At 34.2% G+C, this 24,099-nt stretch overlaps 4 protein-coding genes across 7 annotated transcripts; 1 reads left to right on the top strand and 3 right to left on the bottom strand.

The window, feature by feature from the left end:
• Positions 1-213: 213 nt before the first annotated feature.
• On the bottom strand, positions 214-3,494 carry LOC147538787 (uncharacterized). Its single transcript, XM_086639864.1, has 11 exons — positions 3,477-3,494; positions 3,313-3,424; positions 3,127-3,185; positions 2,988-3,028; positions 2,786-2,817; positions 2,217-2,245; positions 2,037-2,073; positions 1,035-1,091; positions 744-820; positions 542-615; positions 214-416 (listed from the first exon to the last, which is right to left on the bottom strand). Exons 2-11 carry the CDS (start codon positions 3,394-3,396, stop codon positions 397-399), a joined length of 510 nt encoding a protein of 169 aa, XP_086495990.1. The 5' UTR covers positions 3,397-3,424; positions 3,477-3,494; the 3' UTR covers positions 214-396.
• A 7,054-nt stretch (positions 3,495-10,548) lies between these two features.
• LOC147538788 (uncharacterized) lies at positions 10,549-11,484 on the top strand. The gene has a single exon (XM_086643006.1). The coding sequence runs from the start codon at positions 10,549-10,551 to the stop codon at positions 11,482-11,484; it is 936 nt and encodes a 311-aa protein (XP_086499132.1).
• Positions 11,485-11,858: 374 nt separating this feature from the next.
• On the bottom strand, positions 11,859-14,958 carry LOC147538789 (G2/mitotic-specific cyclin-2-like). 3 transcript variants are annotated; one of them, XM_086644148.1, is made up of 12 exons: positions 14,756-14,958; positions 14,470-14,542; positions 14,201-14,336; positions 14,060-14,116; positions 13,902-13,959; positions 13,741-13,824; positions 13,521-13,646; positions 13,348-13,437; positions 13,024-13,245; positions 12,805-12,903; positions 12,396-12,574; positions 11,859-12,301 (listed from the first exon to the last, which is right to left on the bottom strand). In XM_086644148.1, the coding sequence occupies exons 2-12, from the start codon at positions 14,531-14,533 to the stop codon at positions 12,157-12,159; spliced, it is 1,260 nt and encodes a 419-aa protein (XP_086500274.1). In that variant the 5' UTR covers positions 14,534-14,542; positions 14,756-14,958; the 3' UTR covers positions 11,859-12,156. The 3 variants fall into 3 exon arrangements, with proteins under 3 accessions (XP_086500274.1, XP_086500275.1, XP_086500276.1); XM_086644149.1 differs by having other exon boundaries at positions 14,735-14,918; XM_086644150.1 differs by having other exon boundaries at positions 14,651-14,913.
• Positions 14,959-18,211: 3,253 nt separating this feature from the next.
• Positions 18,212-22,587, bottom strand: LOC147538790 (Pentatricopeptide repeat (PPR) superfamily protein). Of its 2 annotated transcripts, XM_086643784.1 has the most exons (4): positions 22,550-22,587; positions 19,474-22,140; positions 19,029-19,375; positions 18,212-18,621 (listed from the first exon to the last, which is right to left on the bottom strand). In XM_086643784.1, exons 2-3 carry the CDS (start codon positions 21,981-21,983, stop codon positions 19,252-19,254), a joined length of 2,634 nt encoding a protein of 877 aa, XP_086499910.1. In that variant the 5' UTR covers positions 21,984-22,140; positions 22,550-22,587; the 3' UTR covers positions 18,212-18,621; positions 19,029-19,251. The 2 variants fall into 2 exon arrangements, with proteins under 2 accessions (XP_086499910.1, XP_086499909.1); XM_086643783.1 differs by lacking the exon at positions 22,550-22,587 and having other exon boundaries at positions 19,474-22,168.
• Between the last annotated feature and the right edge of the window lie 1,512 nt (positions 22,588-24,099).

Raw genomic sequence — 24,099 nt, forward strand, 5'->3', positions numbered from 1 at the left:
ATATCAACTCTGTTAAATAAGATTCACTTCCTATATGTTTCTTCCCTAAAGCCAATGAATTGATGTTTTTTCAATAATTGTTTGCAAAATCAAATTGTTTTATTCTACAAACACTATATGCAAAGGTAAATGGTGCTCAGCAAAATCAAACACTTGTTCGCAAAAGTTAGCACTCCTTCCTTAAGCAAATAACTATACCAGTTCCAGGAACACTTAGTTCAACATTAAAATTTATTCACATTAAAACTTCTCAATGCTATTGACAACCAATACATGAAAGCAAGTACGTCGCTTGTTTGCCGTAACAGTAAGATTCGAACCAGGGTCTGGCCCGTGGAGAAACACTCATGCTAAAACCAGTCATTGTTGTGATCCCTTGAGAACAAGGATCCAATTTCATATTCTACAATTGGCAGCTGCGAAAAAGTAAAAAGTGTTCCTTAGCAATTGTAGTTAAAATACCATGTTTCCGAGGCAAGACTCCTAAAATTTCAAAAAGAGAAGGGATAGACAACGATTCAGCTAAAGAGAAATTATTTACCACAGTAAACAAACTGGTTGAGGTCTAGGGTTACCCTGCCTTGCTTTGCTACATCGAACGAGTTAAAAAGATTCCTGCCAATATTAACAAGCCTCATAATCCGAAATTGCCACAATCAAATCTTCGGTGTTCTTTTTTTGGTATCAACAAATATAGACTAAATAAACCGTATAATAGCTGAAGTTTTCTTTTGAAATCATACCGAGCCGATTGTAAGAATATAGAAAGTGACATAAAGTCGTCCAGCCTAAACCTTCCAGTTTTGTTTTGATCGAAACTCTGAAAATGGTAAAAAAAGATCAGCAACTTTCAAGAAAAATAAGCACTTCCAATTTCCTATTAAAATGCTGAGTTCCCACGTGCTCCTGCTAGTAGTTCATGGTGATTCGCAAGTAGGAATGTCGGATTTCTTTCTATAATTTACTACTAGAAGCATGATTCAGTGATAAATCTACAATTTTAGAACTTATATGCTTAAATTCAAAAGGTTTACCTCACAAACTGTGTAGAAAGCAGGAGAGTCAAGGGAGAAACCAACTTTCTTCAATGCCTGTAAACAAGGTTAACAAGATGAAATAAGTTAATGTCCATAAATAGGGTAATTGACTTTTAATAGCTAAGAGAGTGAAAATAACTGATCAAAAGCAAGAGAGAACAGCCATTGTGAAACCATCGAAACTAAGAATGCAACAGAAATATGTGAACCACCACCGCATATGCTTGCTTATGAGACCATATGAGCTATGTTGTTGATATAGTGATATATCGCTGACATTTCCTTGATGTTATCAATCACCCACTCACCAATATGAAACAACCGATATGCAAAACTATCTTATACGTCAATGATATGTTGTGCAGTATATGCAAATAAAACCATGCCTTCTTTCAAAAGATTTGCAAATAAAACCCAATATCGACTACTTATCATTACAGTATTCAAATGTTTATATACTAAGATGTGAACAGATATCACGATATCAGCATCAACCCCCAAATATCCGTAGAGAATAGAGTTATGAGGGTTGAATAGTATGAACACTATCCTCAACGTTGATCCGATATTTTCTTTTTACGATTGTCAGTTACACTTTTGGAATAAAAAAAAGTATCATAATAAATCGTTCGAGAAAATTGTTTACAATTAATATTATGCTTAATTAGACTGAAACGGGAGCAGATACTTCAGCTTCTGGTATTTTTCATTGACCTAGATAAAAAGGATTTCAAAACTTCTTGGAGTTGGTCGATGAATATGACAGCTTTGGGCACTTTTCTTTGGTAGTTATGGGGTTGATAAACAAAAAAACGAGATAAGTAGTGCAAAAAAGCAACCGCAGAAGCCCTATGGTTATGTATTTCTATTGTAATGTTTAACACCTTTGGTAATTTCATTGTAATGGCTGATAAAATGTATGAGAATTCACATAAACTCAATGTCAAGTAATGTATCAGCCACATTACAAGCATCCTTTTAGTGCATTAAAAAGAATACCTCGTAGACATCATCGGTACCAAGAAATCCACGATCCCTGTATAAACCAAGAAACATAGATATAGCTTAAAATTGTACGCAGACGAACATGGGTACAAAAATTACGAAATCTTTAAACACTGATAAAAGCATATGCCAAATAATATAATATCAGTGGCTTTCTAAGAAGTAGTATATCACCTTTCTAGGCCTGCAAAAGCTTGTTGGACCTGCAAACGCATCAAACCAAATAACTTCTCACGAAAAAAGTTAATGGACATAATTTCTCCTTATTAATTTTCATTTTTTGAAAATGAAACTTTTATTCAGTTATCTAGGAATTACATCCAAACATCTTACATGACCTTGATTACACGAAGAGAACAAAATGAAAATACAACATGATAATTAAAGGCCATAGCAAAACCCTTAAGGCAATAGCAAGACCCTTAAAGGCCATAACAAGATTCAATATCCCCAAAATTCAAACGTCACTTCCCTTTAAAAGAAGATGATTACATTCCAAAAATCCCACGTATAATCATTTAAATTCTTAGAAAGTATTTTTTTTTTGAATTGTCAGCGTGCCTCGAACCCTTGAAGACTAAACCTAATGGCTCTTTGATTTTACTTGTTCATGTGACTTTTTCCAAGACCTTTTTCACAGTGGGTCTCAATTATTTGGATATATCGTTCTAAAGCCCCTGAGTTTAATTCTAAGATTTGCCACAGTGGGTCTCAAACTTATAAGCTTGAAGTGAAACACTTACCTTAATAAGAAATTTATTAAGTGCAACAAATTCTGGAAAAGAAAAACCAACGAATTAATTAACTTCAAACCAAATAAATCAGAATTATAAAAAAAAATTAATTAATTAATTTCTTCAGCTCCCATGAGTAATTAGGTTAAAGAAGGCATATAATAATGATCTTTAGCTAAAAAGGCAGTATGAAATTTATCAATTTTCTTACCTTCGAAGTTCATCGTTCCATTCTTGTCGTAATCATACATTCTGAAAACACAAAAAACTCGAAATTTCAATTAGCAAATTCGATTGATTTGTACTGAACGGAAGAACACATAAAAGTTACTATTAATTCAAAGAAGAACCTGATCATCTGCTGAACAACCGAGATAGAGAATTCTAAATTTCCGACTGAAAAAGCTATCTGATTTTCAATTTCAAGCGAGAAAACGATAAAAACAGGAGAAGTTTAGGAAATTGAAATTTAGGGATTCAAGTGAAATAGAGATTGAAAAGAGAGAGAGAGAGAGAAGAAGAAGAAGAAGAAGAACCTTGAGTTGAGTAGCGGTGATGTTACCAGAGTTGTTTGAGTCAACTCGATCGAACCATTCTCTCAGAATCGCCCTATTCTCCATTTTCGCGGAAACTTTAGAAACTCAAGCACTCAAGTACTCAACTACCAGTTCAACAAAAAAAAAAAAAAAAAAAAAAAAACTCAACTACCAACTCAGCTAAATGAACTCTCACCAAATCATGTAAATTCTCTATTAAATGTATGTATAATTATCCGAGAAGCAACAATAATCGTATGCAGGATACAAAGGATTGGTTTTTCATATGGAATCTGAACAATATACTTCCGATAAAACTATTTCTGTGGAATTGTTGTACGAATAGTCTGCCAGTAAAGGACAAGATAGGGAGATATATTGGTAATGTTTATAATTGCATATACTGTGATAACGATGAAACTCTAGACCATGTACTGTTACACTGTAATTATGCTAGAGTGATATGGTTTCAATTTCAGATCAGGACGGAGCAACTAACTACAGTTAAACTGTGGATTGAACAATGGAAACAACTTGACGAAGAACTGGTGACCTTATATACTAAAATCCTTTGGTTTATCTGGAAAGCTAGATGCGAAAATTATTTCAACCCTACAAAACAATCACCAATACAGATGATCCACCGAATCAACAATACGTCCACAAAATCTCTTCAAATTGATACAACTTCAACTAATAAAAGCAGAGAGAAACCAAGGCAACAAAAATGGAGACCTCCATAGACACTAATTTTCAAAATCAATGTAGATGCATCTTTTAAGCAATTATCAGAACTAGCAGGTATAGGTTGTATAATTCATGACGAAGAAGCAAACTTTATCATAACCATGGCAGATACAGTCAGAGGACAAAATGCTGAAGAATGTGAGGGCTTAGCTATACACCACGGTGTCTTATGAGCAATACAACTGCAGATCCAATATGTACACATAGAAAGCGACAACCAAAACATCGTCAACTACATCAATGAACAAGGTGATGGATTACACTGGCAATTTTAACAGATCATCTCAAAAGCTATAGATCTCAAGAATAAATTTACAGATACCAAATTCACGTATGCTCCGAGAGAAGTCAACGCCAAAGCAGATGCTCTAACCAAATGGGGTAGGAAAAACAGTCAAAAAATGTTTGGAATGTAATACCAGTTTTCATTTCCGCTCTTAGTTAGTAGTTGTTGTTTGTGTTTGTTTGGACTTGGTTTTAATATATTTCATCAAAAAAAAACTCAGCTGTTATTTCAGATGGATCAACGTTCCGATAAATGTTACGCTTATATATAACGGGAGTAGTTATAACAATTTTTGGGCCTGAAGATGATCACAGTTTTAACGAGGGCCAGTATCAATTAGGGGGTCGATATTAAGGTGAGGAAATGGCCGAAAGGCCCAAAATTGGGTCCAGTCCAAACTCGGTCAAAAATGTAAAGCAGGTCCAATGCATTAGACGGAGAGATGAAATTTCTAAAACGCCCTTCTTCTTTTTGAAATTGGCGAAACTGGCATAAAAATTTCCCGGGAAACCCGAAATTTTTTGAAAAACAATCTGACGCACATCCCATCAGACTTTGTACTTTCCAGAAATTTACATCATTGCCACCGAAAAATTCTCGGGAAACATGAATTTTTCTGAAAAATAGTCTGACACGCCTGACATCAAACCTTGTACTTTCGACGAATTTACAGAATTGCCATTATAAAAATTACCAACCTGCCATTTTCGTTTTTTTTCCAGATTTTTTTTTATATTTTCTCTCACACATATTTCTCTCTCCAATCTCAACAAATTTCTCTCTCTTTACGTTTCTCTCTCTTTAAATTTCTCTCTCCAATCTCAACAAATTTCCTTCTTTTTTCCAGATTTTTTTCTTATCTCTTTAAAATTAAATTTTCCTCATTTTTGATAATTTTTCATCGATTTGTTTTCATATATTATTCTTTTTATAATTGTTTTCATATATTTTTTGGTAGTTTTTCATTAATTTGTACAAGGGAATTTTCTTGTGTACCGGGAATTTTTCTGTGTACTAGGAATTTGGTTATGTACTAGACATTTTTGTACTGAGAATTTTCTTGTTTATTGGAAATTTTCTTGTGCGTCGGGATGTTCTGTGTATTGGGAATTTGGTTATATACTAGACATTTTTGTACTGGGAATTTTCTTGTATACCGAGAATTGTTCTGTACACTGGGAATTTGGTTATGTACAAGACATTTTTGAACTGGGAATTTTTTTGTGTACCGAGAATTGTTCTGTGTACTGAGAATTTCGTTATATACTAGCCATTTTTGTACTAGAAATTTTCTTGCTTACCGGAAATTGTTCTGTATACTGGCCGACTTTGAATCAATTTATTTTTTTATTTATTTTGTTTCCAAATCTTTTCAGATTTTTTTTATTTTCTTTCAAACCTTGAACCAATTTCGAAATTTTTCCTCCAACTTTCCAGATTTATTATTATTATTATTTTCAGATTTCTCTCTCCAATCTCTACATATTTCTTTCTCTTTTAAAATATTTTTCTGTTTTAGTAGATAATCTCTCAAAAAAGATAGAGAGGGCAATAATATAATCGATTTTGGAAGATTTGTAAAGGGAGATGACGATAAATCTTTGAAAAAGAACATAAAACTTTTAGAGAGAGAAAGAACTGAAAACTTTGATGTTTTTAGAGATTGAAAGAGATGAAGAAGATAAAATGTGAAACAAAATAAGAATGATGAAGATTTTTGGGCGTATAAATTAGAAGAAAGAAGGAAGTGAAACAAAATATAGTGGGCAGGATCCAAAAAATTTGGCCAAAATTTCGGCAAAAATGACGCCATTTTTTAAATTTGAAAAAAAATCTGAATGTTTTTCTGTCATCACGTCATGTACGGGAAATTGCGTCATGTACGGGGAATTAATTAACCCTCTGTCGTCGCGTCAGATTGTCCGGAAACACGAAAATGTCCCGTGCAAGGGCAAGAAGGGGAGGCAAAAAAATAGGAAAAATTCTATTTCTCTAACATTTGGACCTGCTTCACATTTTTGGTCAAGAAAGGATTGGGCTCTCATTTCCCCCTCAAAATTTGGATCACTCACTCATTTTTTTGTATTAAGGTGGGGTAGTGGTTCAGGACATTGGGGTACATTTCCATGTCCCTCAATTTCCATGCTATTGGTCGGAGACGTTTAAAACGTCTCGTAATGTCTTTGTTATTCGTTTGAGACATTTCAAATGTCCCGAAATGTTTGTGTCATTCGTTTGAGACATTTCAAATGTCTTGAAATGTCTGTATTATTCGATTGAGATATTACAAATGTCTCCCAGTGTCTATGTTATTCGTTTGAGACATTTCAAATATCTTCCAATGTCTATGTTATTCATTTGAGACAAAAAAAATTACGTACATTTTAAGACAAATTGGCTTCAGGGACGTTTGGAGACATTTAAGTGTAAATTTAGAGAGTTTTTAGAGAGATGATGTCTTTCAAAATGTGGAAGACACCTTGGGACATTTCGGTAAGGAAGATAATAAAAATTATTATTATTATTATCATTATTATTATCCTAAAATTAGATTAATAATATACAGTAATACAAGAAAATTTAATAATTTATATATTCCTATATTATAATAATATATTATTATATTATTTCTAAAATATTGTATTATATTAACAATTAAATATCCACCAATTTCCCATGAATTTCCGCAGATGTCTACAAAAGTAAAAAATAATAATTTTGAAGTATTAATAAAAATTTGTTGTTTTATATGATAAGAAAACAATAATAATATCAAATGTCTATCAATGTCCACTGATATCCACAGATGTCAACGAAAGTCGAAAAATATATTTGAAATATAACATAAATATTTTTTTCATGGTAAGATAATATTAAAATAATAAATATCCACCAAATGTCCATCAATGTCAATAGATATTCATAGATGTCTACGAAAGTCGAAAAATATATTTTTGAAATATAACAAAAATATTTATTTATATGATAAAATAATAAATATTCACCAAATGTCCATCAATGTCAACAGATATTCACAGATGTCTGCGAAAGTCGAAAAAATTATTATTTCATATGATTAGACAATAATGATAAATTAAAATAATAAATATTTACCAATTGTCCATCAATGTCCACATATGTCTATCGATGTCTACAAAAGTCGAAAAATATATATTTGAAATGTTAGTACAAATATATTATTTCATATGATCAGACAATAATGATAAAATTAAAACAATAATTGTCCACTAATATTTGTCCATCAATGAAGATGATGATGATGATGATAATAATAATAATGATAAGAATAATAATAATAATAATAATAATAATAACAATAATAATAATAATAATAATAATAATAATAATAATAATAATAATAATAATATCTACCTTACATTTTGCTTATGGACTCAGTATCTTGAAATGCCTCCACGGCATTTTGTCTATGGACTAAATGTCTACAAGACATTTTGTCTACGAACCAAATGTCTTGAAATGTCCCCAGGACATTTTGTCTACAAACTCAATGTCTATAAGGATATTTTGTCTATGGATAAATATCTCGAAATGTCTTGAAGTGTCTACGACACATTTTGTCCATGAATGTTCTTCTAAATCCCTATCTACTACCACCCCCTAAGATTTGATGAGCGCTTAGGGTCTAGTCCTAAGTAATTTCAAGATTATAGTATTATCAGCGGGTAAGAGCATCTCCAACGCAAACTCAAAACAAATTCTAAATGACTTATGTGTCAAATCTCAATTATAATGGCTAAATTGACTGTCTCTGATTCAAGTTCATCTCCAACGCAACACTCTTAAAAATTCTAATAGTTACACATGTCACACATACATTTAATAGGAAAAAGTAAGTGTTTCTTATTAAATTTAATGACTATGATACTTAAGATACTAACGAGATCTAAAAAATAGAGTTTGTAATTGAGACGACATCTTCAAATTAAATGTTTCCACATCATCTTAAAATCTCAATTGAGTTTATATTGAAGAGATTTTTTTTTAAGAAAATCTTTTTAAGTCCTAAATGGCACTTAAGATTTTAAGATTGAGTTTTAGAGCACCTCCAATGGGGCGCTCAAACTCTAAAACTTAGAGTGTCACTCTACTAGACACTTTATAATGATGTTGACCATTTATTAATAGAGACTCTCAAGAGAGACGCTCTAAAATTGGATTGTCTCCTTGAGACTCTCTAAGTGTCACTTTAAAATTTTAACCAATAGAAACCCTTGCTTTTTAACTACTTTTTATTTATTGAATTGAAGAGTGAAATGTGCATTAAGTAGAGGTTTTAGAGATCTCTATTGGAGACAAATCTTTTTTTAGAGTGTCTCTATATTAACAATTAAGAAAAGAATCTTCGTTGACACTTGACAACTAGACTTTTAGAGTGTTTGTAAGAGTGTCCCATTGGAGATGCTCTAAATGTTTAACAGAATGGATAAATCGGGTCTAATACTGGATATACCATGTAATAAGAACGAATTGAAAATAAATATTTAATAAGATCAATTTGAGTTTTATTTATATAACATTAGATCTAAAATACAAAAGTTAGAGAGAGATTTGAACATATAGTTAAATTATGGGATTTAAATCATAAGTTAATTAAATATACTTTGCAACAAAAAGAAGTTGAGATGGTCCAAATAATAAAAAAAATCGGGGTACAAAGATTTGGGTGTAAACAATTTTTTTTTTGAGTTATTTGTTTCCTCCAAACACCACCACAACCCTAATCTTTTTTGAGCTACTTCTTCCTCTCTCACTACCACCATCAACTCCGACGATCTTCCCCACTAATTCCTGCGACACCTCCACCATCTCCGGCAACACTTATCCCTCTCGCATTTCTCCTTTTTTTGTTTCTCTTATTTCTCTCTTTCGCTCCCTTTCTTATTTTCTCATCTATGCTCTGGCGAAGAAGAGGCCCCTTCACCGGAACCCTCCTCTGGTTTTCCAGACGAGGCTCGATCGGATCTAGAGTCCAGGCGAATTTCAATTGGATCTAGAGTCCAGGCGCAGGATTCCGATGAAGGTGCCTCCCCTTTTGCCGCAAATTACATAGAAATGAAGAGGCACAGAGCAATGGACAGAGAGAGATAAGAAAGAAAGAAGAGAGATAAAAGAGAAATAAAAGAGGGAGAGAGAGATGAGAAGATAAGGAACTCCGATGAGTTTCGTCAGCCGATGACTATAACATCGACATAAAAAGGAGCGTGTGTTTGGGGGAATAATTCTAGTTTTCCACCCTTTGATATTTTATTCCCTAGACATATTTCGTATTTCCACAAAACATCGTCCTATACGATAATATACAAAATATAGAATTGTCGAGAGATTTCCACTACTTCTGAGTTTTGAAGAAAAATGCAAGTATAAGTTACTCATATTAGGGAAGTTAATTACGGCTTCCCAGGCATGGCGTATTCCAGCGAAGTAGTTTTAAAGAAAAATACACCTAATGAATTTGAGGGTTTCGTTTAACAAGAAATTCCGTCAACACTCCCTATAGATTTTAAGTTAAAAAGACAAGTTATAGTTTGTTTGGTTAAAAACCCAACATTTGTATTTTGTTTGCTTACAAACTCAAATATTTGTATTTTGTTTAGATAGAAGCCAATATTTGTTGCAACTTTCCTGCAAGCTGTTGCAAACCTCTTGCAAGCTGCTACAAACCTGTTGGAAGTTGTAGCAAATTTGTTGCAAACCTCTTGCGATTTGTGACAAATTTCTTCCAATTTGTTGCAAGTTGTTGTAAACCTCTTGCTAATAAGACCAAATCCTTGATAAGATCAAATCTCTAATATTGTTCATATTTTATCACAATCTTATATTTTCGATATTGTAATATTATATTTTCGATATTGCATCTTGTATTTCTGTAAAGAATTATACTGTTACCATGTAATACCGTTAACAATAATATATAAATTCACATCGGTTTGCCTAAGAAAAGCAACCGAGACTTCTCAATCTTTCATGGTATCTCAGCTTTAAGGTTTTTAATGGCTGCAGCAAACACCACCACCACCTCCTCTGATTCTGTTGATCAACAACAGCCCACCCACCTCTCTCCCACTATCACCATTCCCTCTCTCACAAACTTGGTCCCTCTTGTCTCGGTTAAATTGGACCACACCAACTTTCTCACATGGAAGAAGCAAGTACTTCCCATCATGAAGTCACAAGACCTCTTCCATTTCATTTCTAATGATGCCACACCACCACCACCTCTTCTCCTAGACGATGCTACAAATCAGCATATTCCAAATCCGGCATTTCACCATTGGCATCGAGTAGACCAGACTTTGATAAGCTGGTTAAACACCACCTTATCACCGTCAGTTCTCTCCCAAACACCGGAGTTTTCAACAGCCAAAGCTCTCTTTTCTCACCTTGAGTCTACCTTCTCAGCGCAAAATACGACACGCAAGTCTCAACTATTACTCCACCTTCAGACTATCCAGAAGCACACCATGCCGATGACCGAATATGTGGGTAAGATCAAAGAAATCTCAGATGCTATTGCTGCCTCCAACGCAGCAGTCCCAGACACTGAACTTGTCCTCCATACTCTAAGAGGACTAGGCTCAGACTACACCTCATTTGTGACTGCCATTGAGACTAGGGAAAACCTCCCAACATTTGCTCAATTGTTGCCTTTATTATTTTATCATGAGATGAGGTTATCCCAACAACAATCTCAATCTTCTTTGGTTCAACCATCGGCTTTGGTGACAAAAACCCAGCAGTATCCAACTCCTACTCGTGAAGGAAATCAACCACGGTCTTCTAGTTCTAGTTTCTCTCGCCCTGGATTTCGTGGTGGAAGGAACGGTCGTGGTCGTGGTCGTGCTAGATCTACTTCAAACCCAAATTTTTCTGGTTCCTTTGGTAATCAATCTCAAATATCAATACTTGGCTATCCCTTCGTCTCAAACGGATCTGTTATCTGCCAAATTTGTGGGCGGGCAGGGCATACTGCCCTATATTGTTATCAACGACAAAATCAAAATTATCAACCTAGTGATGTTCCCCAAAATTTTTCTGCATATCAAAATAATCCCTATTATGATCCAAGTGTCTATGCAAATTCACATCGGTTTGCCTAAGAAAAGCAACCGAGACTTCTCAATCTTTCACTTGCAAGCTGCTACAAACCTGTTGGAAGTTGTAGCTAACTTGTTGTAAATCTCTTGCAAGTAATTGCAAACCTATTGCAAATCACGAAAAACACGTAGAGAGTTGAAGACTATAAGAAATCGAGTTATCCTTCACTAAGAACAAAAATTCTATAGGGAGTTTTGACCTACAGGGAGTTTTGACCGAATTTCTCTTCATTTAAAGAGTTTATAGAAAGCCTTGCAGCCTAAAGGGATTATTAGGAATTGGAATGTAACAAGTATCATAAGCATTTGAGTACCAAAGAGGACGAAATATAAAATTGCAGACATCAGAGCCAAATGAAAAACATTATCCAACAAAGTTACCAATAAAATCCCCTCAGTACCACTTTCTTATTACCAATTTGTATACCAACATTGTGCAAACAAGAACATCTCAAAACATTTCCCAAACAAGTAAAACGGACAACAAAACAACAGATTAAGTGTACGAATATATTGGTTCTCTGTAAACAACCAAACCAACAACAAAAACAACACATCAAGCTATATGGGTTTAGGGTTTAAGTTTCAGGGTCAAAAGAGATTTTAACCTTAGTCGGTAGCAGCTTAAGTTGAACAAATTACACCGTCCATACACCCAACGAGTCGACATCGGTTCTAGGGAGTCGTCTCTAATAGAAATAGAGCCGGTACAGTTTTTGAAGTATCTCCAAACCTAAATGCACTATATTTCCTGTGCACTCCTGTAAGTTTCCCAGTTGCTGCATTCTGATGGAAGCTAACCATCAATCTTGAACATTCACTATTATACACAAACAAACAAAGAAACGAGATTCAGTCGATGAACTAGTTCTTTTTATGAGGATTGATAGAAAACAAAAATAAGGATTACTTACAGAAGTTGATCTTCTGAATACTTAGTATGAGATTCGATCGTCTTACTCCAATTGCGAGAGTTAGTAATAGTGCATTGAGCAGTGTAGATGGCAGATGCAGCTAAGAGAGAAGGTGGGTATTTGAGCATTTCATACTCAACCAAAGATAGCTCAATTATGAAGAAGGTGAGAAGCTCAAGCTGTGACTCAAATTCAAACATTGGTAGAGAAAGAGAGAAGAGTTCAGATAATAATTTCATTTAGATAAAACCTGAATCGTCTGAATCTGAAATCTGACTCGAGGTCTGGATTGACTTGAGTCAGATGACTCGGCTGAGTGTCTGGTTGAAGTTGACTTTAGGTCTATCTGATTCAGACGCCGAGTCAGATTCAAATAATGAGAAGAAAAAAAATCCTTTAATTTACCAACCTTCTTATCCGATTGAGCTGCCTTGAGAAACCTCCTCATGAACACATATGGTGTTGGGACAGACATATTGAACTGCAAAGTGTTGACCATCAATCTCTCCTGCAAGTAAACAGAGAGAGAGAGAGAGAGAGAGAGAGAGAGAGAGAGAGTTTAAATTGTTTACTATTTGAAACCAAAATCAATATAAGATTATCAAGGCGAAGAAGTATACGAAATTACCATGTCGAGAACTTCTTTCCTTGTGTAAGCGTTGTCCGATAACAAAACAAGATCTCGTACAACGGGTACGGTGATTTCCTCATACTTACAAGCCAAAAACATTGCAGTAACACCAACCAACTGAAGTTTCTTTCTTAAAACAGTTTGACGTTCTAAGAAACGATCGATAAGATTGACAGTTAAGAACAAAGTCTCATCCCTGAGCTCGAATTTGTAGTGTACCTATTCGATTGGATCAAATGGTTCAGCATCTATTATACATAAACTCATCTAGGTGATCAAATATCAATTGATACTTGTTATTGTGTTCGAATTAGTACGTACCTCAATTAACCAATCAATTAGAATCGCTCTCATCTTTCCATTGATGTCATCTTGTTGTTCCATATAAGTTGCTGAAACACAGCTAGAAATCTACAAAAATGACCTATTAGAACTGAGAAAGTAATGGCAGCATGCAACTAGATGGAGCAAAGAGTTAGAGAGAGTATGCATACCTCAGCTTTTCGGTAGTAATCATAGATATCTTCAATGTACTCAACAACTGCGAGAGGGTTTTTCACATCATAGCTATCGATATCAATTACGGGTTCTCCTTCTATATCGACCATTTCTACTTCTTCCTACAATATAGATTATAACTCATTAAAACAATAGAGAAAACTCGATACCCATTTCACTAGTTGGTCATTGACAAGGTAACCTCGGAAAATATACCATTTTATTAGCTATCTTATTGTCATCAACAGAGTTTTCGGATTCACTTGGGTTCGAAATTGGTTCAACTGGTTCCTTACTTTCCTGCAAAACTCCACAATCCGAAAATGATTAGTTCGACAAGCACCTCTAGAAACTGAAAAGTTTTGGGAAGAAAATACCTCAGGCTTTGGAGCCGGTGACAGGGCTTGCTTCTTCGCGATTTGTTCGGCAAATTTCCTACAAACAAGCAAATAAAATCAATCAAATGAAGAAATTGAAACAATTGAAAACAGAAAAAAAATAAAAAAATGAAAAAGAGGAGTTTTATTTATCTAACCTTGTAATTGGTCTATGGACTGGAAAGTTAGGATCTTTATCATTGATTTCAGGTTTTCTGATAAAATGTTCAGATTGGAATTAATTAAAAAATTAAAAATTAAAAAATGGGAATAATCAGATTAGGGTTTTGATGGATTACCCTGAGAATTCTTTTTTCACCACAGCTAAACGATGAGGTAATACTCCTACTATATTACTGCTAATATCACTTAATGCCCTTCTTTGATGTCTTATTTCAGATACCATTTTTTCTTTACCTCTTTGAATACCACCTCCTTTAAAAAATTTCAAGAACAAGAAAAACCAATTCAGATTTCATAAGATCTTAATCTGAAAATTCAATCTGAATTCATGCCGCCAAAAAAAAAAATTTCAAAAATTGATCAATCCGAATTATGGGTTTTTTACCTTGAATATTATTAGTTTGTCCAACTCCAATCGCATCAAGATTGTTCTCATCTGATCTAACCATTTTGATTGTCTAAAAGAAATATCAAAAGAAAAAAAAGAAACCAATAAGAGAGAGAGAAAGAAATCAAAATTTGAGATGTGATTGGAATATATTATAAACCCTTAATCTATATATTACCCAGATCAAGAAATTCAAAGATCAAAAGAAAGATGAAAAGAAAAAATTAGATTAAGAAATCAAAGGAATTTGTTCTTTTATAACCTAGAAGTTTGAGGACTCAACCTTGTCTTCTGATTTCAAAATTTTTCAAATCAATCCAATATGAGAAACCCAATCTGGCAAACATAAAGAAGAGAGAGAGAATCCGATTGGAAGAAGCAACTCAATCATTAATCTTGGAGTTTCTCATTTTAACTTCTCTCTTTCTTATTACTCTCTTTGTCTCGGTTTCAATTGAATCACTTTTCTTTTTTGAAATAACAGCTAGTTGATATAAGGTATTAGATTTTCATAAAATAATAGTTTTTTTATGAGATTTTCATAAAATAATAGTTGGATGACAAAAAGAAAAAAAAAAACTAAAATGGTTACCAATGTTTTTATCAAACAAACAAATGTTACCGGTATTATGAATGAGTAACGACCGTTTTGCTAAAAGTAGAATCTTTCAGATAACATGAAAAAGTAACATTGAGAAGTCACGTTATTCTTTGTATTTATGTAAGGTACACTTTTAAGATATCATCAGTCACGTCCAATTAATAATTTACATTTACTTATTTAAGTTACAGATTGCGTGAGGTTCATTCATTCAATTTATGGAAATATCAAGTATCTGATCGTCTTTAAACTCTAATTTTTAAATTACAACATATCTATTGCGCATATACGCTTCTGGAAACACAAAATTAGTTATAAATTATACTTAGTAAAAAAAATTCAAATCTCTTCATTAATAGCAAAGATTCAAGTATTTCTAAACAAAATTGGAAAAAATTGATGTCTTATTTTAGGAAAAACTCTATTAAAAATTCATTATTGGAGAAAAGAAATCACATATATAGAAAATTGAAAATTTAGTAGAATCATTATTGATATATTCAAATAGAGATTGATGACCTAGGAACAAGTGCACCCTTCCTTTTACCATGTATATCACTTTTCATACACCATTTTCCCACGTCTATTTCTTTGTTAATGTTGCATTTTACCCCTTGTTTCAAATACAAAAATAAAAAACATATTATGCCCAACCGACTCTTGCTGCTTTCTCCCCATGGCATTAGCCAAATCAATCAAATTCAGCTCATCACCATCCACTTCGCAAATATAGCTATCTTCCACTTAAATAATCATCATAAGACCAGCTCCCGATATTGGGAGAAATCCTCCAATAACGATTATATTTCCCTACGATAGTTCTTACAGGAGCAAAAACCACTCCGTTGATAAAGCAGCCGGTATAAAACTTTAAGAAAGCAAAGAGTAACAAAATTGAAATAGAAAGATCTACCCATTACCATGCCCTTTGAACAAAAATACAAATGACATCACATCTATCTAAACACAACTAAATCTGATTTGGTTCAACAAAAAAAAAACTAAATCTGATTTGGAGAAGAAGCACAATAAATCATTCATCTAAGACAAGAATATCAGTAATTTATATATATGTGGGTTCAAAATGAATCAGCTACATCAATGATTCATCTAACTTTAACATGAATCCTCTGACTAGAAGTCTAGAACAACTAAAAAAGTTACGAATAATTTACTGATGACTATCTGACCTCCTCCTTCAGCCATTGATGGTCTTCTTCACAAGAAAACCTGAATCTTCAAACCACCAAAACAAAGTTTCAAATCTTGCTGAGTTTAGAGAGGGAAACAGAGACTTTGCAACAGAAAATCAACCAACTTGTCTTGTACTTTTTAGCTATGTAATGTCCCAAACCCAGATTCTCAGGTCGCCCGCCATAAAAACCTAAACTTAATACATTTTCCCGCAGAATAGTAAACACAGTCGATGTACTGAAGTGATGACTCCGTATCAAATATGAAGTTCATAAACAACCATAAATTAACTAAAAGAAAGTTTATTAAGTTCTCACTTATCAAAACTGAAATGATGTCTCCACGTCATCGACACGAGGATCAGAAAAAAATAATAATAACTAATTAAGAGATGCAACTCTAAACAACTAACTATATAGTAGAGATGAAAGACAAATTTTGGGTATAAACAAACACTCGCTTTCGATAAGAAGAGCTGAAGAAGAAAAGGGAATGAAAATTTGCGTGGGTTTCTCTCACGCGCTCAACATAGCATTGATGTAACGATTTCGGTCCTCGTAGGGGTCTAAATCAAGTTGTTCTACAAAGACAGGTGTAGTCCAACTATTGATATAATAATGGGGTGAATGTCCAAATCTCCCATTTAAAAAACAGATTTTTTTTTTCAAAAACAACTAGTTGATATAAGTGGTTGATTTACATAAATAACAGTTACAATGACAAACATAACTAAAATGTCTACCCAAACTAATACCACTAATGGAACTCACTTTGTTACCATCCTTTGGAATATATGGAAAATGCGATGCGATAACTGTTTCCAGAATACTATTAATGATATTAATACTGTTATTACTGCGATCAAAAGCTTTCCGGAAAAATTAAACCTCAAGGTGAAAAATAATAGAGTTTAACTAGAAGACTGGAAACCTCCAGTAGACCCTTATCTTAAAATCAATGTTGACACCTCATTCGTGTCTGTTGAGGCTTCCATCGGCACGGGGCTTATAGTCCACAATGGGGAATCCAGATTTATGGAAGCACAGGCCTCCACAGCTAGAGCAAGAAACAGCGAAGAAAGCGAAGCGTTAGCTATACTTAAAGGACTTCAATGGGCAGAAGATCATAATCAGGAATACATTATCTTAGAAAGCGACAACATCAACCTCATCAAGCATATTCAAGATCGTCGACATTCCATACAATGGCAATCAAAAGTATATATGGATAGAATTAGAGAAGTCATAGATAGACTAAAGCATGTTCACTTTAGCCACACCAAAAGACAGAAGAACGAGCAAACCGACAAATTAGCAAAATGGGCGAGGAAGAAAAATAGATCCAAGACCTGGAAGAATGTACCTTCTTTTTTAATTTCTAAGTATTGTAATAGCTTTCTGATTTAATTTATATGGATATTTCAACAAAAAAAAAAAACATGAAAATGTAACATTGAAAAGTCACGTTCTTCATATGTACTTAAGTTGTAAGGTACACTTTTAAGATACTACAAGTCACATCTAACTAGTATCTCACATTAACTTATTTAACTTGCATAAATTTTGCGTACCGTACATTCATTCAATTTATGGAAATATCGGACAACTGTCTTTAAAACTCACATTAATTTTAACAAAATTGAAATTTGACGTTCATTTTGAATAAAATCTGTAGAAAATCTTCTGGAATGACTTGTATACTTTATCTACCCAAGAAAGAGAAATCACACAGGAACACAAGATATCGATTGCCCATATAAACGTCTAAGAACCCAAAAGTTAGTTATAAATTATACTTAGTAAGAAAATTTAAATCTCATACCCTAGTAGCACAAATTCAAATATTTCTAAATAATAATAGAAAGAATTTACGTCTTCTATTACGCAAACGCTACAACAATTTCACGGTTGGAGAAAAGAAGTCACATTTAAAAGAAATTGAAAGTTTAGTAAAATCATTATTGATATCTGCAAAAAAATTACATAGGTTATTGTCCTTTATAATGTTATTTCTGTTAACACACTTAAGTCTCAAGTCTTAATCACTATGATTTCAATATTGAACTTAAGATTAGAGTAGTAAAATAAGGAGATTAGTGTAATCAAACAAAAGGGAAACACTTCAATAGTATAGAAATTACTCAAACATTACCACCATTTTCACTCTTTGCTTGATGAGAATTTGTGTATCAGAAAGATCTTTGATTTAACTTGCTGAAAAACATCAAGTACTACGTCAAGGTACCGTCGAACTGAAAAAGTTTGGTTCTCCCATATGTTTTCGTAATTGATAAGATCATGAGTTGCAGATAAATGAGCTATAAATTATGACACCCGCTCTTGATCCTCCTCTCGCTATGGTACCAACAAATTCGAGTCAGAAGAGAGAAAGCTGAGAGATAGACTATCCATTCTATCAATAAACTGAGCAAAACCGAGTTGGCTCTAATATACTACCATAAGCATATATAGTTTTTGTTTTTCTTTCCGTCCCAATGGTTTGGATGACAAGAAACAGTAAATGTTATACCGAGCTATAAGAACTTAACAAATTCAATTCACTAAGTATTTTTTCATGCAACACAAGTTACGATACAACTGGGTAATTTTGTGAAATAATCAGGAAAGTTATTTTCCTTGGTCACTCACTGCATAAGGCTTTTGAAGACATTTATGCTTAGTTTCAGATAAACTATATGAAATATATAAGCAGCATTAGCAACAACGCAACTTTGAAAACTATAAGCTCTAATATTATATACAGTACCTTTGTGATGCATTGACATGATGTATGTGGGATAGAACCGAATTCCACAACAGAAAACATCACTTTGGGCATCCATGCATAACTCCATCTGAATATATGAGAGCGTAGTTTGATGATTCTCCTACTCGAGTCCGCTCATTCTTCTTATCCTTAGTGAATTCGACCCGTTTCTTCAAGCCTCGTACAAATCTTGAGCTTTTTGCTCTGAAATGGTGCTATCAAGTATCTTCCCAATAGTCTGGATATACATTTTTCTGTGGTTGCAGCATGGATATGCTTCCCTGACCCCATCCTTTTTGTACCCTCTTAAGAACTTTCATGGCAAGTCCACTTCCGTCATCTCTGCAAAAAGAGTTTATAATTCATACATTAGTCGTTTCACGGTTAGATTATAGTCATAAAATATCTTCACATGTACATATGTATGTATATATATATACCTGTGCAATATTGTCTGCCATTCGGTTCCACCAAGGCCATCTTTGTCCTGCTTTTTATGGTTCATTTGAATCTCGTGAGATATATTTCGGTAAATCTTTTTACTTGATTTTCCTTCCGAGGCTAGATCCATCATAGTTCTTGAAAGTTCATCAGCGTCGTGTTTATTTCCCTTCTCAACTAACCCATCAATTACCGGCATAAACAATGCAGGATCAAAAACATATCCTTTGTCCATTATCCTACCAAGTATCTTGCGGGCTTCATCAGGATTTTCGTTCTTGCACAGATCTTCAATCAGATGCTTAATTGAGAAAACCCCAACATTGAAGCCTCTGTCCATTGCTGCTTCAAATATCTTCTTCGCCTCTGAAACTTTCTCTCCAGCAACTAACTCATTAAATATCAAGCCGTATAACGCTTCTTTGTGTCCACAAATACTTAAACCAATTTCAAAAACCTCTTGGGCTGATTCAAAATCACAAACCTTAGCAAAAGCATTGATCAATAATCTAAAAGAAGAAACATTAGGAAATACATGATTTTTCAACATTTCATCTAAGATCAATGTAGCATCTTTTGTTCTTCCTTCTTCACACAAAGAACTAATCAGATTATTGTAGGTAAAAACATCAGGAGAAAGCCCTCTTTCTTTCATCTCATCTATCACATTACAAATTTCTTCTGTCTTTTGTTTACTTTGTAAGCCCACAATTAGAGAATTATAAGTTTGAGTACTAGGGTTGCAACCTTTCTTTTCCATGTCTCTGAGCACCCTAAACGCCGAAGAAATCTTTCCTTGTTTACAGAACCCGTTTATAAATGTCTGGTATATAACTGAATCAGGATTCACATTCTTTTCCATCATCTCAATGAACTTCTTCTTAGCTTCATCCAACCTCCCAACCTTGCATAAAGCATCAATTACAATGGAATAAGTGATCAGATCGGGCACACATTTCTTTCCGTTATTAGTATTATCTACTAGCCCTATAAATGAGTTTCCTAGATCACCAAGGGAAGCACTTCCATGAACCCACATTCCATCTACAATCTTTATTGCCTTATCCAACTTCCCACTTTTACATAACCCATCGACCACGATATTGCAAGTCACTGTATCTAAACTAAATCCTCTTTCATTCATTCTCTGCAACAATTTTTCTGCTTCCGGGATTTTACCTTCTTTCCACAGACTCTTCAGCAAAATGTTACAAGTAAAAGAGTTTGGGTAACATCCATCACGTATCATCTCATGAAGAATATTATTGGCTTCTAAAAGCTTCCCTTTAACACAATGACCATGAAGTAAAGCATTATAAGAAACTATATCTGGTGACATTCCATTATTTCTCATCAAACCCATGATTGATCTAGCATCAAAGATCATCCCCTCCTTACAGAAGCCGTCGATAAGGGTGTTATATGAGTAAATTGTTGGGGCTATGCCCTTCTCGAACATTTCTTCTAACACTAACCTCGCCTCTAATAGTTTACCATTCCTAATCAAACCCGACAACCATATATTATAACTCTCCAACTTTGTGAAAAGACCGTCTCGTTTCATAGACTCTACCAAATCCTTTGCTTCCTCCAACATCCCTGTCTTAGAAAACCCATCTAGCATTAGATTAAACGTGATAAGATTTGGTTTGGGTAGCTCCAAATCCTCATTCTTTTGCATATCCATAAATATTCTAGAAGCTTCAAGAACCTTTCCCATGCCACATAAAGCCGAAATCCTACAATTGAAAGTGACAATATCAGGAAATAAACCATCTTCCCTCATATTCTCTACCAGTTTCTCGGCTTCGTCAATCCTACATTCCCTACAAAAGCAAGAAATTAAAGTGTTATAAATAATCTGATTCGGCGAACATCCCAAACTCCTCATCTCATTTAGAATCTTCAGAGCTTGTAAACCCAACCCCACTTTACAATAACCACCAATCAAAATCCCAAAACTAAACGCATTTGGCTTACAACCTTTAAGAGACATTTTATCAAACAAGTTGTGGGCATCTTCTAGATGACCTAAATTACAAAACAAAGAGATCAAAAGGTTAAATGTATAAGTTTCAGGACGAACCCCAGCGACAAGCATATCTTTATATAATTCAGAAACTAGTTCTGATCGGTTTAATTTAAGAGATGACTCAATCAGAATGTTGTATAAACGAATTGACGGAGGTTCAGTTGGAAAATTCCTCCTAAGGGATTGAAATTGTGACAGAGCTTGATCCAAGTGACCCAATTTTGCTGTTGTTTTAGATAGGGAAATTAGAGAAAGACGAGAAGATTCGGGAGGTAGAAACAGAAGGAGTTGATGAAGTTGATCGATTTCTTCGAACATTTTGGCGCGAATAAGAGTTTGGGTAATGGTGGGTATTACCGATCGAATAGAGGGTATGAAGGAAGGAGAAGAGAGAAGATGTTTGAAGAGGTGCCATGAGAGAGAAGGATTATTGTTGTTGTAGTTAAGAGCTTTGATGAATTTGGTAGTTCGATCCATATGAATATGAGTTTTGTTTGCCCTAATTTGAAATTTGGTTGGTGCTATTCACAAAGGTATGGCGGGAGAGGGGTGAAATAGATGAACTTGGATTCAAGCGTGAAAATGGGGCCAAATTGGAATGAACCGAATTTCAAATTTTAGGGTTTAAATGCCCCTTTTTTTTTTTTTTTTTTTTTTGTTGAGAAAGAGAAAAGAAACGAAAAAACCAAAAGAGAAACTAGCCCAACGAGCACGCCTCCCTGAACGCTATTTCTGAAAGCCACATCCTGTTTCCTACATGCATTCTGCCCCATTTAGCTAGCGAGTCTGCTTTCTTGTTCCTTTCTCTCGGAATGAAATTGAATACTACATTCCCGATCTCCCGAGCCAAAGATTCTATGATGGATATGAGCTTCTCCGATTGCCATGCTACTGATGATGGTTGCTTATTTAGGCGCCTGATAAAGTTGAGGTTGTCATTCTCAATACGGATATCTTGGATATTATTATATTTTGCCCACTCCAGCGCCTTGATGATCGCCAAACCTTCACATTCCTCAGCGTTTTGTCCTTTGATGAAATGCCCCTTGCTATCATTGGCATAAAGATTTTTTTTTTTTTTTTTTGTTGAAATTGGCATAAAGACTCTACCTCCCCGTATTTTTATTTTGGAAATGGACTAAAGGGTCGGATATTTTTTTTCTTAATATGGACTACGATTTACGTCAGTTATTATATGACATTAATTCATCATCAAGATGTGATAAGCATGACAATCGCCGAAATTAAATTACGAATAAAAGAGGCCTAAAATCTAACAACATATTAAAGAGATCTAAAACCCGACATACTTATTATTTATACCTTTAATAACTCAGATTCAATAACCATAGATTTCACCTATTATGGGAATAGAACTAGGACCTTTAGGATTTTGGAATTTATGTCAATACAATCAAATACTTGGGAACCAAGTGTTAACAGGATTAGAGGCATTTATACGTCATGAAGAGATGATACAAAGATACATCAAAATTAATGAATTTAATGTCCTATATCCATCTTAAGGGGCTTAAAACTCATCAAATCTACATTTACTTTATTTATGTCTAACTTCAATAAATCCTGGATTTGCACTTTCAAGTTCCTTCCCATACTTGTAAGTAGGTCTGGTGGGCTGATATAACTTAGGAAGAAAGTCGATTTACGCGAAAATAATTTGGTCTAATGAATAATACAACATACAAAATAATGAATGTAATGTCATATATCCATCCTGAAGGCCCTTAAATCCATCAAATCTACATTTACTTTATTTGTCAAACTTCAATAAATCCTGGATTTGCACTTTCAAGTTCCTTCCCATACTTGTAAAGTAGGTCGGGTGGGTTGATATAATTTAGGAAGAAAGGTTGTTTTACGGAAATAATTTTGGTCTAATGAATAAGAAGTTTACTAATGTCAATATGCTCATTTAGGCCAAAATGATTTGGCCTAATAACGAAAAATGCCACAAACTTTGTCTATCTATGTGGGTGAATACAATTTTTTTTTTCACATAATGGCTGAAATTCTCTTCGTTATATGTGAGGCGTCTGCGGGTCAAGAATTCAAGGGGACCAGACCGTTACCGGAAGTCGGACCTTCACCTGTTAATATTATTACGGACACCGACGACGTCTTTGGGCTTATACTGTTGACAAGAAACAAAATACACGTGACCGTAAGATCCCTGGGACACCGGGATGGTGCCGGCCTAACGGGGCTCCGACAGTCAGATTAGTAAGCTTGCAAGAGAAGTAATAGATACGCGAGTGATATCCTTAGAATGTTACCGTTAATTGGATAATAGTCGGAGTTTAGGCACGACTCGTAGAGTGGTAGGAGCTCAATCTCTACGGTTTGGTCTGACTTGGTTGGGGAGATAATATGACAGCCTGTGAGGTCTGTCCTTGACCTAGGCAGTCCTGGTGAGGTTTTCCTTGTTCGGGGGTATGTACCGTAAATAAAGTGGGAAGTTTCAAGGTCCGACCTTGTATCCTTCGTATGTAGATAATCACGTGGGTGATGTAAAGAAGGTATGACCTCTAAGAGAGAAAAAGTAGCTTGCCTACTTTGATCGTCATGAGAGAAA

The sequence above is a fragment of the Eschscholzia californica genome, unplaced genomic scaffold (assembly GCF_041429995.1).
Source record: "Eschscholzia californica isolate CP2 unplaced genomic scaffold, dmEscCali1.0.p SCAF_5, whole genome shotgun sequence".
Classification (NCBI taxonomy): Eukaryota; Viridiplantae; Streptophyta; class Magnoliopsida; order Ranunculales; family Papaveraceae; genus Eschscholzia; species Eschscholzia californica.